Raw genomic sequence first — 17,516 nt, forward strand, 5'->3', positions numbered from 1 at the left:
CTTGACAGGTGGTATCTTAGTGGGACGAGACCCTTGAGAGGGTCTGATAGAAATCTATTAAGTGGCCAACTGTGTATCAGTGCACACCCTCCTGAAGAACTAGGTATGTTGTCCATGCATCACTGGATATAGCCTTTGGTAGAAGGATATTACAGATGTCTGTAATTGCACCCAAAAGTTGGATTTCATGAACTGATGTGGGAAGGTCCCAAGTGTTCAGAATGGCATATAAGAACAAAGAGAGAAGGAGAAACTTTCTTTAGCTGTAAATTACCTTTCATTGAAATTTTCTATACCAGTACATACTGCTTTCCTTGGATGACTAGTATAAAATTCTATCTTAGTTTTTTACTTATTTTTGGCTAGTACTACTTCTGAAGTTTCAATGAAATCCTATGAACTGGCAAGTTCTGTAGATGACATGCCCTGTACACATAAAGACTTGATAGCTGTTATTTTCCCTCTGGCTGGGAGAAGTTATATGAGACTGAGAATAGGTTGAGACTGAGAGGGAAGGTGGTCTCCAAGATGTTTTGTTAGTTGATCTATGCTTTGAAAAGGTAGAGAACCTGTGCCCTAGAACATTAGTCAATCTGAACTAAAATGTCTGTCAGCAAAAAGTTAAAATAGAAATAGGAAGTTGTATCAGAAAATCTGTGGTGTGCTTAAATTTTTAATATTTCACAATTGACTATACAAATAAAGTTAGATGTTTTTGTTTGTACTTTCACTGATTCTGTTTTTATCCTGTGTTTAGGGGCCTTCAGAAGGAGGAGTTTGTGCTCCTCACTCATGGAGATAGTGTAGATAAAGTAGCTGATGGGTTCAAAATTGTTGCACAATCTGGGAACATTATAGCAGGTATGTATTCTGTACAATTATGACTTAACTTCCCTTTAAAAAAAAAGGCTCAAGAGACATCTGCTGAACTGTGGCACAGAATTTGGACGTTGTAAAAATAAGCTTTTATGAAACTCAAGATTACATTTCTCTGTAGTGTTTTAACCCAAACATTGCACCATTGTGCTAGTAAAGAAAAAGACTGAAATTGATGCAGAAATGACTCGTTTTGTTTTAAATGTTCAAGTTGAGAAATGTTAGAAAAGGCATCAGAGAAAAGGAACTTGATTTCAAGAATTCTTTAGTTTAGATTGTCTAATATGTTTAATTAGTTCACTCTGGTATTTACTATTGTCATTTTAACTGTTTTTTAACAGAGTAAAAAGAATTGCAGTATTAAAAAAAATCTTTCAAATCTTTTGCATAGAAGGTTACAGGGGAAATGTGTAGATGTGGGCCCTGAGAGTTGACTTAGAAAATGTACTTAAATTATTAAGACAACTTGCAACTCACTGAATCAAACCACCTTTTCTGCAGCCAGCAGATTGTAGGTTAGTCTTCTGTTTACTGAGCCACTTTGTGAGATCTTAAACCATTCATGCGGCTCTTATTTTAAATCCTTGAGGAAAGATCCAGGATAGAAACTGCTGAATTGTTGGATGAGCAGCGTTCTGTAGGCTGGTCTCCATTAACCACAGGTCAAGCACAGTGCTGTATTTGACCTGTAGCAAATCTGCAGTACTGTCACCTGCAAGGATGTGTAGGTAAATATAGTTTGAATAGCGAATCTCCTGTAGCCAGTAGTCAAGATTACTTTTTTAAAATCCTTATTTAGCTTTTAAATAAAATTACAATTATGTAACTACTAAAGAGGAAACTGGCAAGCGTTATAGATTCTCATTATAAGAAACTCCAACCCACCCCCCAAATTTTTCAAATCCTCTAAAACATTGTGTGGGCAAAAAAGAAAAACTAGAACTTTCAAGCACATCCAGAAGTTCTTGTATAATGGTGAGGCCCTTGCCTAATCATAGTTGAGGTTAAGCAAAGTTTTCAGTTTAGAGCCAGTTTTCAAAGTGCTGTAAAAATCCATATACTGTATAGCAGTGCTTGTAGTGGTATTGCTTATTCTCATACAGGAAGGAGAATAAACCATACCATTGTAAGGCATCTTTTTTTTTTTTTAAACTGGTATAACTGCATCAGCACTAGAATTTTACCAATATAACTATTTGCTAGGGGGGTATACATTTTTTTAAACTAGAATAGTAATATCGTCATAACTTTTAATTGTGGATGAGGCCTGAAATTTCTTTGAGGGTATGGGGTGGAAAGCATGACATTAACTACATTTCCTGGTTTTATAATATTTGTACTGCGTAGTTGAATATTTTTCCTGGCTCTCCGAGGTACCTGATTTTTGACTGCTAACTTCCATGTTTTGGAAGGGAACAAAGTACTGCTTAACAGTCTGAACTGTGCTTTAGTGAATACACCAAAATGCAAGAGTAACACAAAAATCAAATCACTTTCGAATGTCACCTATTCATAGTCATGCAATAAAGAATTTTCCAAAACATCATCTACATACTACATGTTATCTTAATTTAGATGAGCTTCCTTTCAGCCTAATTGTATTAACAGCAAGACTGGCAGTGTCTTAAATGTGTGTGTGTGGGGGGGGGGGCAGGGGGATTGGGGTGGTTAGGTGTTTTTGTTTATAAGCTTTAGTTTTATTGCCACCTTCTAAGCTGGAAAATCTGATGACAGGAATTCAGAATGTAGTGCCACCAATTTTCTTCTGTGATCGTGAGTAGATCTGCTAATATCAGAACAAATAAAGATCTTTTCATCTATAAATTGTGTTTTATCCATCATTTTCCATATTGTAGTCAAAATACATTCCCAGTTCCCTGGTGATGACAGATTCACTATGGCCCATCCTGCAAACACCTGTATGCAAACTTTTATCCGTGTACATAGTTTCTGTGGAGTGAATCCATGCATAACTGTTTGCATGACCAGGGCCTAAAAATGTATGAATTGAGATGGATTCGTAGGTTTTCTTAAAAGAACACCAGAAGGCACCACTATCATTTCTAGTCTAGCCTCCTTATAACACTGATGAAGTAGGCGATTTAAATGGGGGAGATTTGAGAGGTATGTGGAATTTTTTTACAATGTGTAATTAGGGTCAAATTTGGTAAAGGAATTCTGCAAACACAAAATTATTTCAAATAATTCCCTTCCTTCAAAAGATTCTAGAAAACCTAATATTCTTATGAGTTGATTTTATAAAGTTTTCAATAAACTAAATTTTTCAATCCAAAAAAGCTCTTTTTAAAGATGAAAAAAAAACCCTCTAGAGAATTTTTTTCCATCTGTGCTTCATTAATCTTTTCACCTGCATTTTTCATGTTTTTCTCAACAAATAGGGTTCTTTATTCCAGATATATTTCTGCTAAAGACAGATACAACTTTGATTCAAACACCTCAAACTTTATACTGTAGGGTTTGAATAGCTGCTAGTACGTCTTCTAGTGAAACTTTGGAAGTGATCCCTGTTTCAATTTGTTTAGGGGTATGTTTAGAAGTCTGGTTGGGCCTAATTTTTAGGCTGGACCTGAACCAGACCCAACCCCACTCCACCTGAGCCTGAGATGGTAGAATCGAGTTTTGACATGATTGCCTCCTGCCCATGTGTTCTGCTCTTTCTGCCTGGGGTTGGCAAAGTGGTGGCTGTGTATGCCTGCAGCAGCTGCATGCACTGGCAGCGCACTAAGCCCGCAGTACACACAGCACAGTGAGGTGACAATGGTCAGCAGGAACATGGCATGCTGTGGCCACCCGGCTGACCCCCACAGGCAGGAAGAGAGCCAGCTCGACCCAAGCCCAGCAGAGTCCAGTTGTTTTCCAACCTAGATCTTATACTTTTAGTCGGGTCTCATTGACTTCAGAGCAGGTTGCAGGACTCTAAATTGTACTGCTTCAAAAGCAGTAATGGCTCGTAGAGATGGAAAGAGAAAGTCAGTCTGTTCTTCTTCAAGTAAATGTGGCCATGTGTTCCATGTAGGTTTGTGTGCCCTAGAGCTGGAGAACTTTGCCTTACAGTACCCATAGGAGTGGCATTCATGCCCTGTGGCCATAGCACATCCCTCCTCACCTCCAGCCGTATAAGGGTGGCGCTGCTCTGAACCCCCAGAGTTCCTTCGTACTGCCTGTGACTAGAGTTGGAGCTTTGTGTGGTGTCCTTACCTCACACTTCTCTGTTTTCTGAGAATTTTTCTGTATTTAAAATCAGTAGTACCTTAGGTTTGGTTTGTGCCCTGTGTGATGATCTCACCAGGGTTCAAGCATTGTCTGTCATGTAGGGGTGGTCATCTGCAACAGCACCCCGGAAAGGAGGTGCTTGTTGTATCTTAGTGAGGGACACATTAAAGAGAGGCGTTCCATCTGCAAGTAGTTCACCAAGAAGACTCAGGTGATGAGACTTGCAGCTGAAGCAGCACCTTCTGGAGCAGGCCATGAGGCCCGCTTCAGCACAGAGGCCCTCATCTAATCAGCAGTTGCCTTCAGATCTGGCAAGTGATGCTGCCCAATGCTTAGGCTCGGATGTTCCCCCTAAGAGAAAAAGGGTTATTCACCCCCCTGTGGTGTGGTGAGGAAGAGGTCCCATAAAACAAGTCGGGATCATTCCAGGATTCAGGGAGGCTCTGGCTCCTCCTCTTCTAGGAGGAGTGCTGACCAGCACCATACTTCCTTCAGCACACAGGATGGAGCAGGTCCATCCAGCCACTCCCAGATACCATACCAAGAGCAGCAAGAGCTCATAAGGTGAACTCCGGATCTGGCCACGGGGTGTCCTTTGAGTCCAGTACCAACAACTCTGCACCAGTGCCAACTCTTTCCATGCCGACAGCATACCAGGTGGCATCAGACATGCTTTGCCTATCAATCCCAGACTCTCTGGTGGTTCTTTGGCTTCTACAAGCTTGTCCTCTGTTGTGCCCATGACACCTTCTGTCCATGTTGCAGAGCCATCACGTCTGTCGGCACCACAGCTCTTACCACCTGGGCAGCTGACTATCAAGTAGAGGCCAAGCCTGGCACCGAAGACACCATTGATGCCATTACATCCTTCAGTGCCGTATTTATCTTGGAAGCAGATCTCATCATCAAGTCCATTCCTGGCCTTGGTGTTGATGCCTCTCCGGGTACTAGGGAGGAGTGTGGCTCATTCAGTGCCACTGTTGCCAATTCCCCACTGTTCTTTGGCACTGGTGCCACCTCCTTACTGGGCTTCAGATGAATCCAATTGGTTGTTTGCCCCATCGGGGCTGGGTCCCACATTGTTATCACAGAACCTCTAAGATTACACAAGATCCAGGTTGGAGTTGTCCTCCCCCTCCTTGTCAGATAAGAACTAGAGGTTACCTTTGGATCACTATTGGTACCAAGATCTGCATCTGTTCTGCAATTGTGACGGGCTTTTGGCCCAGTGCCTATGGTCACCAGTGCATTATCCATATGCCCTGTGGCCTCCTTGGAATAGCTGGGACACTCCTTGATCCCTGAGGTCCCAATCCTCAACCTGCTCCTTAGCAAGATCACTGGTCTCAATGGTGTCAAGTATCAGAGGGGTAGCCGTGTTAGTCTGGATCTGTAAAAGCAGCAAAGAATCCTGTGGCACCTTATAGACTAACAGACGTTTTGGAGCATGAGCTTTCGTGGGTGAATACCCACTTCCTCAGATGCATGTAATGGAAATTTCCAGGGGCAGGTATATATATGCTAGCAAGCAAGCTAGAGATAACGAGGTCAGTTCAATCAGGGAGGATGAGGCCCTGTTCTAGCAGTTGAGGTGTGAAAACCAAGAGAGGAGAAACTGGTTCTGTAATTGGCAAGCCATTCACAATCTTTGTTCAATCCTGAGCTGATGGTGTCAAATTTGCAGATGAACTGAAGCTCAGCAGTTTCTCTTTGAAGTCTGGTCCTGAAGTTTTTTTGCTGCAGGATGGCCACCTTAAGGTCTGCTATAGTGTGGCCAGGGAGGTTGAAGTGCTCTCCTACAGGTTTTTGTATATTGCCATTCCTAATGTCTGATTTGTGTCCATTTATCCTTTTCCGTAGAGACTGTCCAGTTTGGCTGATGTCTCAATGGTCTCAATGGTGGCTTCCACTCCCATACCATCTAAGCTGTGAACGACCACTGAGTTCATTCCCCCTGGACCTGCTGGGCTCTTCTGACCAGATTCTGTGATACAAGAACAGGTGTTGTCATTGGTGCAGCAGACCATCTCCTCGTCCTCCCTTGACGACTGTCATGTCAGATTCTTCCTCTCCCTTGATGCCCGAGGACTTTAAGGCATACCAGGACTCCTGATGCTAATGGTCACTAACTTGGGTATCCTGGCAGAACTCGTGCAGGAAAATATGTCTAAGCTACTGGATATTCTCCAACCATCAACTCCAGGAAGAATAGCTCTCCCGATAAATGAGGCTCTCCTGGAGCCTGCAATAGCCCTCCGACTTATCCCACCTTTGTTGCCCCCTACAGCGAAGCATTTGGAGAAATGGTACTTCGTTCCTGCACAAGGGTTTGAGAGTTTCTACTCCCACCCAGCATCTAACTGCCAGGTGGTGACGGCAGCAAAGGACAGAGCTTGGCAGTGAAGGTATAAGTCCACCCCTAAGGACAAAGAATCCAAAAAGATGGATGTAGTGGGAAGGAAGAGTTATACCTCCTCTTCCCTGCAAATGCACATCAAGAACTGCCAGGAGCTGTTCTCTAAATATGACTTAGTCAGTTGGGCAGCCATATCTAAGTTCGTGGACAAGCTGCTGGAATCCTCCAGGGAAGAATTTATGGCATTCATTGCAGAAGGCCATATGGTAGCCAAGACCTTGTTGCAGTCAGCTCTGGACATGGCAGATGCTGCAGGCAGAACTATGGCATCAGCTGTGACCATGAGGAAGGCCTCATGCCAATGGAATTTGGGCATCGTGTCTGATATGCTGCAGACCATTGAGGACTTACCAATTTGTGGTTGAGTTTTATTTTCTGAAAAAACTGACAAACCTTTTACTCTTTTAAACACTTCCAAGCTACTCTGCATGCTTTGGGAGTATATACTCCAGCCACGAAGAGATGCCACTATGGCAGTCAGCAGCCTCAACAGCAGTACTGCTCACAGCATTGTTTTTTGTTTGGTTGGGTTTTTTTGGCCAATCCCGCCCCTCCCCCTCTTTTTTTTTTTTTTTTTTTTTTTTTTTTTTTTGTGGCAGTAGGGCTACTCTAAAGAAAGCCAGAGATCTCAGAGGAGTAAGTCATCTAGTTCTGGGCTTAACCAGCTGCCCACTGCCCTCTTCCTCTCCCCTTCACACTCATCCAGAATCTAGCAAGTGCCCATTTTGACTCATATGTCCAGGACAGCAATCCAGTAGTAACCTCTTCTTCTCTGTCTCCCCTGTTTAGGGACAGGCTGGCCAACTTTTACAGTGTTTGGGTCTTGATTACAACAGAGAACTAAGACTTAAGCACCTTAAGATCAGGTTATGTCTTACAGTTCCTCACTACCCTCCTACCTGATCTGTTTTTAAGGACCCCTCTCACGAGACACTGGATCCTCGACACAGGTTCAGTCTTTACTGGCTTTGGCGGCCATAGAGGAGTCCCCGTGTGGCATTGGGGCAGGGGTTCTACTATCCATATTTCCTCATCCCTAAGCCAAAGGGAGGGACGAGACCTATCTTCAACCTCCATGAGCACAACAGATACATCAGATATGTGAGATTCCCTTCCCAAAATCTTCCTTGCCTTGAATCACAATGATTGGTTTTCTGCCTTGGACCTGCAGGATGCTTATTTCCACGTAGCAGTCTTCCCAAGCTACAGGAGGTTCCTCAGATTTGTAATGGTTGGCTGGCACTGCCAGTACACTGTGAGGCCTTTTAGCTGTCTTCCACTCCCCAGGTTATTACCAAGTGTATGATTGTGAAAACAGCATACCTCAGGAAGAAGGGAATTCCTATCTTCCTGTACGTAGATGAGCGCTTACTGAAAAGTGAGTCCAGAGAGGAAGTCCTCTTGTATTCACGTCACACTGTGCCTACGCAATTGTCTAGGTCTCATCCCGAACAGTGGGAAGTCAACATTGGTGCACTGGATCCTTGATAGATTCTACGAGTTGAAGAGTGTTTCTAGGAGATCCAGCCCCTGTATCTGGAGCTGCAGTCTCAACCACAACCCGAATATACCTGAGGTTGCTAGAGCATATGGACATAAGTAGTCCAATTTGCCAGGCTGCGCCTCTGAAGTTGTGGCTGAAGTTGATCTATCATCCAAATCGCTGTCCCCTGGACATGCTGGTCTAACTCCTACCACTAACTCCTTATGATAGACAATTCAGGACACTGTATGCCAGGATATTCCTTTTGCCTCCACTGATCAGGACCTATGGTCACAAATGCCTCCTTAATAGGTTGGGGAGCACATCTGGACTCACTGAAAGTTCAAGGCCTGTAGTAGAAGAAGAAGCTTCTCTGCATATTGGTGCCCTGTAGCTTTGTGTCATCTACAATTTGTGTTAACTTTTCAGGACTACAGCAGGGGCTCTCATACTCACTGACAGTACCACCGTAATTATATGAACAGACGGGGATGAGGGAGCATGCTCTAACATGCTTTGGCAAGAGGCAATCAGGCTCTGGCAGTTTTGCACCAGGGAAAACATTATCTCCATGACCAATTACTTAGCGGATCACCTCATCAGGAACTTCTCCCTGAATCATGAGTAGTCTCTGAAGTTGAGCATCCTGCGGTCCTTCTTTGCCATTTGAGGTGCCCTGACAATCAACCTGTTTGCCACAAGAGAAACAAGAAATGCCAGCTGTTCTGCTCTTGAGGGGGTCTCATTCCGGGCTCCTTGACCAGTGCTTTTCACCTGAACTGAGAATCGGCACTTTTGTATGCTTTTCCTCCAATTCCAATCATCCCACAGGTCAGTCTCAAGTTGACATTAGACCATCAGTGTGGCCGAAACAGTGTTGGTTCTCTGACCTCATGTTATCAGTTTGGCCTCCTCCTGTATCCCTTCCTCTTCATCCTGACCTCCTGACTCAGCATTGCAGTCAATTTTTTCTTCCAGCTCTCAGCTCCTTGCACCTCGCAGCATGGATGCTTCATGGTTTTATGAGGAGGAGGAATGATGTTTGTAGGTGGTCTGGCAAGTCTTTCTCAACAGTAGGAAGCCTCCACCAGGGCAGCCTATTCAGCCAAGAGGAAACAATTCTTAGTATGGTCGTTAGCCCAGGGAGTTCAACCAACCCGGGCTTGTATCCAGGACATCTTAGAGTACCTGTTACCTTCAATCTTCTGATCTTGTGCTTGGTTCATTGAGAGTCCACCTGGTGGCAATATTGGCATTTCATCCACCTATCCTTGGGAAGTCAGTTCAAACTCCATGGCAATGAGGTTCTTGAAAGGAGCCATTCGTCTCTACTCACCAGCTAAAGAGACGGATTTTCTGTGGAACCTTACTACTCCTGGGAGGAGCTGTGACCACAGGGTGCGAGTGCTGCACCCATGGGTACTGTAAGGCAAAGTTCTCTGGCTCTGGTGTATGAGGAGCGCACACCCACATGAAATACACATCTGCATCACATCTCGAAGAACAACCGTTGTGGGTAGGTAACCAGTTTCCCCTCACATTTGACACCACCTTTGGTACCTCAGTATAGTGACTGGAACTTTTAAATTGTTCCTTCTCTTTTGACTTTCTGCTTTCTTGGAGAAAACATAATTCATAGATTCATAGACTCTAGGACTGGAAGGGACCTTGAGAGGTCATCGAGTCCAGTCCCCTGCCCTCATGGCAGGACCAAATACCGTCTAGACCATCCCTGATAGACGTTTATCTAACCTACTCTTAAATATCTCCAGAGATGGAGATTCCACAACCTCCCTAGGCAATTTATTCCAGTGTTCAACCACCCTGACAGTTAGGAACTTTTTCCTAATGTCCAACCTAAATCTCCCTTGCTGCAGTTTAAGCCCATTGTCTCTTGTTCTATCATTAGAGGCTAAGGTGAACAAGTTTTCTCCCTCCTCCTGATGACACCCTTTTAGATACCTGAAAACTGCTATCATGTCCCCTCTCAGTCTTCTCTTTTCCAAACTAAACAAACCCAATTCTTTCAGCCTTCCTTCATAGGTCATGTTCTCAAGACCTTTAATCATTCTTGTTGCTCTTCTCTGGACCCTCTCCAGTTTCTCCACATCTTTCTTGAAATGCGGTGTCCAGAACTGGACACAATACTCCAGCTGAGGCCTAACCAGCACAGAGTAGAGCGGAAGAATGACTTCTTGTGTCTTGTTTACAACACACCTGTTAATGCATCCCAGAATCATGTTTGCTTTTTTTGCAACAGTATCACACTGTTGACTCATATTTAGCTTGTGGTCCACTATGACTCCTAGATCTCTTTCTGCCGTACTACTTCCTAGACAGTCTCTTCCCATTCTGTATGTATGAAACTGATTGTTCCTTCCTAAGTGGAGCACTTTGCATTTGTCTTTATTGAACTTCATCCTGTTTACCTCAGACCATTTCTCCAATTTGTCCAGATCATTTTGAATTTTGACCCTGTCCTCCAAAGCAGTTGCAATCCCTCCCAGTTTGGTATCGTCTGGAAACTTAATAAGCGTACTTTCTATGCCAACATCTAAGTCGTTGATGAAGATATTGAACAGAGCCAGTCCCAAAACAGACCCCTGCGGAACCCCACTTGTTATACCTTTCCAGCAGGATTGGGAGCCATTAATAACTACTCTCTGAGTACGGTTATCCAGCCAGTTATGCACCCACCTTATAGTAGCCCCATCTAAATTGTATTTGCCTAGTTTATCGATAAGGATATAATGCGAGACCATATCAAATGCCTTACTAAAAGCATCTTACTCAAGCAGATGAGATGCGTAAGTCTCTTTAAAGCACAAAAATGCAGGTTTGAGGCTGTAATTCTAATGATTTCAAGGAGAAAAATGGCCTCCAGATATAGTTTAATCTCTGAGGTGTTTTAGGGAAATGTTAGGTATAGTAGAACCTTGTTTATCTGGTCTAATTGGGGCCAGATCAGATGATAACTCTGGATAAACTGGAGAATGGGAAAATGGGATGCTGCAGTGCCATTTAGTGATCACAGGAGTGATTGCCTACTTCTTGCCCTGGAGTCCTGGTGGTTCAGTAAATGCAGAGAGCTGGTTAAGGCAGGGTTGGATAAACAGGGTTCTACTGTAACTAGTGATCTACTATTAATAGACAAAACTGCAGAGAGAAACTTAAAAAAAAAATAGCTGCCCACTTTGAAATCCCACCCAAAATCTCAAAGAACAAAGTTAATGAGGACAAAAAAATAACACCAGTATGTGGGAAAGGCAGTTCAGCAGCAGCAGTTCATGCTCTGTGGGGTTTTACCTCTTCTCCCTAAGTATTGACACTTCATCCCAAATGTGGAAAGTGTAGAGTCTCAGTTCAGTAACACCTGCCAAATTATTGCTTAAATATCTTCATTAAGCAAAGGAACTGCATCATAGAAATGCCTAGAACACTTGAATTTCATGTGTAAAAGGAAAAGTGTTAAGCTGCTGTACAATTAACCTAATTCTAGTGACTATTGTTTTTAAAATATTTTGCTATGAATTAATCTGCCAGTTCAAACCTGAGTATTGAAGAGGACACAGTATGGATTTTAAAATTATATATGGCCTTTACATGTTGTAGTTGTAATTGTTAATACCTTATCTCTCTTTACATGAAGGTATAGCAAATGAATCTAAAAAACTGTATGGAGTTCAATTCCACCCTGAAGTTGGCCTTACAGAGAATGGAAAATTGATACTGCAGAATTTCCTTTATGATATTGCTGGATGCAGTGGTAACTTCACAGTAGAAAATAGACAGCTTGCATGTATTCAAGATATCAAAGAGAAAGTGGGTTCATCAAAAGTCCTGGTAAGTAGGTTTGGAACAGGTTTTGCAACTTCCAGTCTTATAAATAATACTGACACTTGCAGTTATGCTGGTTACTTAAAAAAATGACAGTTTTCATGCTTCAGGGTGTAAACTGGCCAGTGATTTAAGAAGCTCATTCTCATGTACTGCACAATTTGTCTAGTGCACTGTTTCACTTTTCATTTTCCTTTGAAGCATTGGATATAGCAAGGTGGACAAACTACGTCCCAGGAGCCACATCCGGCCCTCCAGAAGTATTAATCCGGCCCTTGAGCTTCTGCCGGGAAGCATTGTCTGGGGCTTGCCCTGCTCTGGTGCTCCAGCTGGGGAGTGGGTTTGGGGTCTTGCCCCACTCTGCACGGCTCCCAGAAGCAGCAGCATGTCACCCCTCCGGCTCCCATGCGTAGGAGTAGCCAGAGGGCTCAGCATGCTGCCTCTACCGCTGCCCCTGCAGCTCCCATTGGCTGGTAACGGCAGCCAGCGGGAGCTGTGGGGTGATGCCTGTGGACAGGGCAGCGCACAGAGCCGTGTGGCCGCACCACCACGTAGGAGCTGGCAGGGGGACATGCCACTATTTCTGGGAGCATCTTGAGGTAAGCGCCACCCGGAGCCTGCCCCTTAACCCCCTCCCATGCCCCAACCCCAGCCCTTGTCCCCCTCCTGCCCTCTGAACCCCTTGGTCCCAGCTCGGAGCACCCTCCTGCACCCCAAACCCCTCATCCCCATCTCAGAGCCTGCACCTCCAGCCGGAGCCCTCCCACTCACCCCCCAATTTTGTGAGCATTCATGGCCCACCATACAATTTCCATACCCAGAGGTGGCCCTCTGGCCAAAAAGTTTGCCCACCCCGGGGTATAGTGTGATACTTAGGTTATTATTGTGGTGTTGTTGTAGCCATGTTGGTTCCAGGATATTAGACACACAAGGTAGGTGAGTTAATATCTTTTATTGGACCAACAGAACACCTTGTTCTGAGCATGATAATTCTTATATTCAGTCTGAGTTTTAAGCTAACTATCATTCTCCCATAGATGTTTGGACAAGTTTGATTTTTTTTTTTCCTCTGGCCCTAACCTAGGTTTTACTCAGTGGAGGTGTGGACTCAACAGTGTGTACTGCTCTCCTGAACCAAGCTTTAAACCAAGACCAAATCATAGCTGTGCACATAGATAATGGATTCATGCGCAAGAGGGAAAGTCTATCTGTGGAGGAGGCACTCAAAAAACTTGGAATTCAAGTCAAAGGTACTGTGTTTCATGTTACTTATACTTCATGTAAATGAGGATAGTGTGGCTAGTCTTCTAAAAGAAATCCATGATCTTACAATTAATCATAGTTTTATTGTCTAATGAAACTGCGTGTGAAATTTTGAGAGTTTAAATATCAAAATGTAGTTGTTACTAGTACTATATGTACTATAATTATACGTACTATATACGTATATGTATTATATGTACTATAATTATATATATTATAATGATTTAATATTAGGGTACTCCCCAGTGATCCAAATCAGGACTGAGGCCACATTGTGCTAGTCATTGTACAAAAATGCATAGGAAAAAAACAAGCCCAGAGCCAAATAATTTGAAATATAAGTTTAAATAAACAGATTCTAATTTACAAATTAGTACTTTCCATCGATGAGTGAAAAATGATGTCCTGAACTGACAGATTAAACCATTTCACCAGTAGCACATACACCTCTACCCCGATATAACACAGCCCGATATAACACGAATTCGGATATAACGCGATAAAGCAGCGCTCCGGGGGGGCGGTACTGCGCACTCCGCAGATCAAAGCAAGTTCAATATAACACGGTTTCACCTATACCATGGTAAGATTTTTTGGTTCCCGAGGACAGCGTTATATCGGGGTAGAGGTGTATGTGATTACAGCTATTGAATTGTATGACAGTTGACATCTGCCTCAACCATCGGTTCCTTTTCTTCCACTGGCAAATGAGTCCATTGCCTTCAGTCAGGGCCGGCTCCAGGCACCAGCACAGCAAGCAGGTGCTTGGGGCAGCCAATGGAAAGGGGTGGCCTGTATGGCTCTTCGGTGGCAATTCGGCGGCGGGTCCCTCAGTCCCTCTCGGAGGGAATGACCCGCCGCCGAAGAATGAAGCGGCAGCGATAGAGCTGTCGCCGAAGTGCCACCAATTGTGGCTTTTTTTTTTTTCCTTCACCGCTTGGGGCGGCAAAAACGCTGGAGCTGGCCCTGCCTTCAGCAATTGCAGTTGCCTGTTCATATGAAGCAATTTTTTCTTATTTTTCTTATTGAAGAGTTTAGCTCTCAGTTCTCTAGTTAAGTCTTAGTTGTTTAACTTTGTAAGCCAATTTGCATGTGTGATATCTTTCTGATTTCAAATTTTTTTTAATAAACAAGTTTCTTTTTGAGATATGTGTTGTACCGATGGCTTCTGGGCAGCCCACTTATTTATTTTAACCTATTTTCAGAAAAGCTGGCTGGGAAGCACCCTGGGGGTTACAAGCAGTACATTATGAGAGATCAGAAGGTATCCCTTTTGGCCAATAAGGTCTCAGCTTGTTTCTCCTCAAAGATGTAATGGGATTAGAGGAGACAAATGATGCATATCAAAGCTAGGCAGTGAAGTATCACATCATTCATACTATTTACATAAAATCATGTAATTCATGAGTAGCTTTTGCATATTGATAAATCTGGCAATGAATACTGTTGTGTCTAATGACTTTTTATGCTCAGATTGTCAAGGCATCTGGTAACATGGTATATGTTAGACAACACATTCAGTTAAACTGCCAGCAGTGAACAGTGCAAAGAGCTGCAACCTCTGTACCTTCCATCTTATCACAAGGAAAACCTTACCCAATATAGTCTAAGCTTTGTCCATCCATAGTTGGTTCAATGTTTCACCAAGAGTAATTGTATGGTGGAATAGGTTAGTAAGGGAGGTGGGTGAAATATCGTCACGTCAGATAATCCTTAAATGAGTGAGTGCTTGAGTAGCCCTGTAAAATGCAGAGTATCTGAAGATATGACCTGTAAGTGATCTTTTTAAAGTAATGGACTTATTTTCTGCAATCCTGTTTATTATTATATATTGATTTTCTCAATACATTTCTATATTTTGTACAGTGGTAAATGCAGCCCATTCATTCTACAATGGTACAACAACTCTGCCAATCTCTGATGAAGACAGAACTCCCCGAAAAAGAATTAGCAAGACTTTAAATATGACTACAAGTCCTGAGGAAAAAAGAAAAATTATTGGTGACACCTTTGTGAAGGTAATCGCTTTATAGTTATTTTAGCATTTAAAAGGGACACTGTCAATTAAATATTTTTTTAAGTACAGTCTTACTCCACTCGAGAAAGCCTTTCTCTGGCAATGTATGCTTCAGGACATCAGCTATCATGTATGTTTTGGCATGTGGATGTTGGACATAGGTGAGGATAGAATATACGATATCTTGCTCCAGAGCCCAGGTGGCTAACACATAACTTCAAGGAGAATCTGTTAGCTGAAGCAGAATTAGGTTTGCCACTGATCATAGCATGATGGTTACAAACAGTTGAGTAGATCTTCTATTCTGTCCACTATGCAGCTTACTGGCTGACTCACATATAAAGGCTAATATACATTGCACAAGCTTTAAAATATAACATGTTTTTACCAAATGGCAAATGACTAACTTGATAGTTATTATCTTGGTTTTGGTGTGTTTCTAACAATGCATCAACTTGCAGCCATTTTAGCTTCTGTTTTATCATTAATGATTCAGGGAGGATGTGTACCTAGCTAAGAAGCACTGTTACTATTAGTGGTAATTCAAATATTAAAAAAAAAAATTAGTTTTATTAAATCATTCAGCTAAATACATAACAGACACATGTGGAGCAGGGGTTTTGGCTTCCCCTTTTCAGGAATAGAGTATTATCACAAGCAATCTTCTTATTAATCAGTGTTGGTCTAAAGCAGAGGGGATTGAAATTCACTAGTCCTTTAAGTATGTTTGCAACATGATTTTGGATCCCTCAGGATCAATGTAAAACATTTATTTTTCCCCTCCATATTATAGATTGCCAATGAGGTAATTGGAGAAATGAATCTGAAACCTGAAGAGGTCTTTCTTGCTCAGGGAACCCTAAGGCCTGATCTCATTGAAAGTGCTTCCCTTGTTGCAAGTGGCAAAGCTGAAGTAATCAAAACTCATCACAATGACACTGAGCTGATCAGAAAGCTGAGAGAAGAGGTAAATAAAAAAGGAGTATTACATTTATTTTATTTTTGATGTAACCCAAATCTGAAGTTAAATGTGAAAAAAGAAATAGTATGTATACCTTCCTATCAATATAAATGTTGACACTAGGGAGGCTTTGTACAGAGCCCAGTGTGACAGGGCCCTGTTTTGATCAGTGCCTTTAGGTGTTACTGTAATATATATGTGACTGTAATTAATTTACTCTTAATCTTTCTAACTTTCTGGTTCTCCTAAAGTAGTTTTGGTGGGTTGAGTATTTGGGCAGTACTGAATAGTTGGGGAAAATATTCACAAATTGTCAATTTGATGAATTTCAGCATGAATGATTTTGTTCAAAAATTCATATAAGAAATTTTGCTTTTCCTGGTTCTCCCATTTTAAAACCCATTTCCCAAAAAGGGAGCAGAAACAATACCATGTGTTTTAGGTGGAAAGCTAATTTGGATAGGCTTCCCAAACAAGCTGGATCCATCCAGCCTGCAATTCACTAATCAATAGCCTATCTGCATTCCCAGAGTTCAGCACACTAACTTTCCAACAAGATCTGGACACTCTCTAAGGGAGCCTGGACTGAAACCTGTGAATTCAACCCATGCCCTTCCTGGCTTGTGAAAGAGAGTCATGGGCAATTGGTGCCACTCAGGCCTGAAACAGCCAACCCTTCATTTGAGAAGGAATCTTCCCTTCTTCAAACACAATAATTCAAACAACCCTTAAGAAATTCAGCCTGGTTCTAGCCAGCTACAGCCAAGTGTCAAACCTTCCATTCTTGAGCAAGCTCATAGAGAAGCTAGCTGAAAGCCGCTGCTGGTTTATCTAATTGAAGCTATTATCCTAAACTGGCACAGTCTGGATTCAGGCCAGGACATGGAACTGAAACCACTTTAGTAGTACTGATGGATGATCTGCTATCAGTGGATAGAGCGTAGACATCCATTTTAATCCTCCTGGACTTCTCTGAAGCACTTGACAATGTCAACCATAGGATAGTGTTCTTGTGCCTGAGAGAGGTAGGAGGAGTCCAGGGTAATACACTAAAATGCTTGCATCCTTCCTGGAGGAACTTACCCAACAAATAGTGATGGGAAATTGCACCTCCACTACTTAGACCCCTCACTTGTTGAGTCCATAAAGATAAGTTCTCTTTCACTGATCCTATACAACATCTACATGCACCTACTAGGTGAGCTGGTCAGACAACATGGATTAAGTGCCATAAATATGTAGATGATATACAGCTTTACCTGCCCTTCACCACATATGACTACAACTCTACCATCAAGATGGCCTAGGGCTTGGATGAAATTAGACCATGGATGAAGAACAGCTGGTTGAAGCTGAACCTGAGCAAGATAGAGATAATGCTGGTCAGCGGAGGAAAGCATTCTGAAGAGTTTCAACCACAGTGCAGTCT

General features: G+C 42.7%; 1 protein-coding gene across 1 annotated transcript in view; it reads left to right on the top strand.

Moving 5' to 3' along the window:
• GMPS (guanine monophosphate synthase) overlaps positions 1-17,516 on the top strand; it is a 72,152-nt gene that overhangs the window by 28,945 nt on the left and 25,691 nt on the right. Inside the window, exons 5-9 of the mRNA XM_050965922.1 lie at positions 758-861; positions 11,659-11,852; positions 12,931-13,096; positions 14,976-15,127; positions 15,920-16,093. Coding sequence (XP_050821879.1) covers positions 758-861; positions 11,659-11,852; positions 12,931-13,096; positions 14,976-15,127; positions 15,920-16,093 — 790 coding nt within the window. The remainder of the gene's footprint in view (positions 1-757; positions 862-11,658; positions 11,853-12,930; positions 13,097-14,975; positions 15,128-15,919; positions 16,094-17,516) is intronic.

This window comes from Gopherus flavomarginatus, chromosome 8 (assembly GCF_025201925.1).
Source record: "Gopherus flavomarginatus isolate rGopFla2 chromosome 8, rGopFla2.mat.asm, whole genome shotgun sequence".
NCBI classification, from domain to species: domain Eukaryota; kingdom Metazoa; phylum Chordata; order Testudines; family Testudinidae; genus Gopherus; species Gopherus flavomarginatus.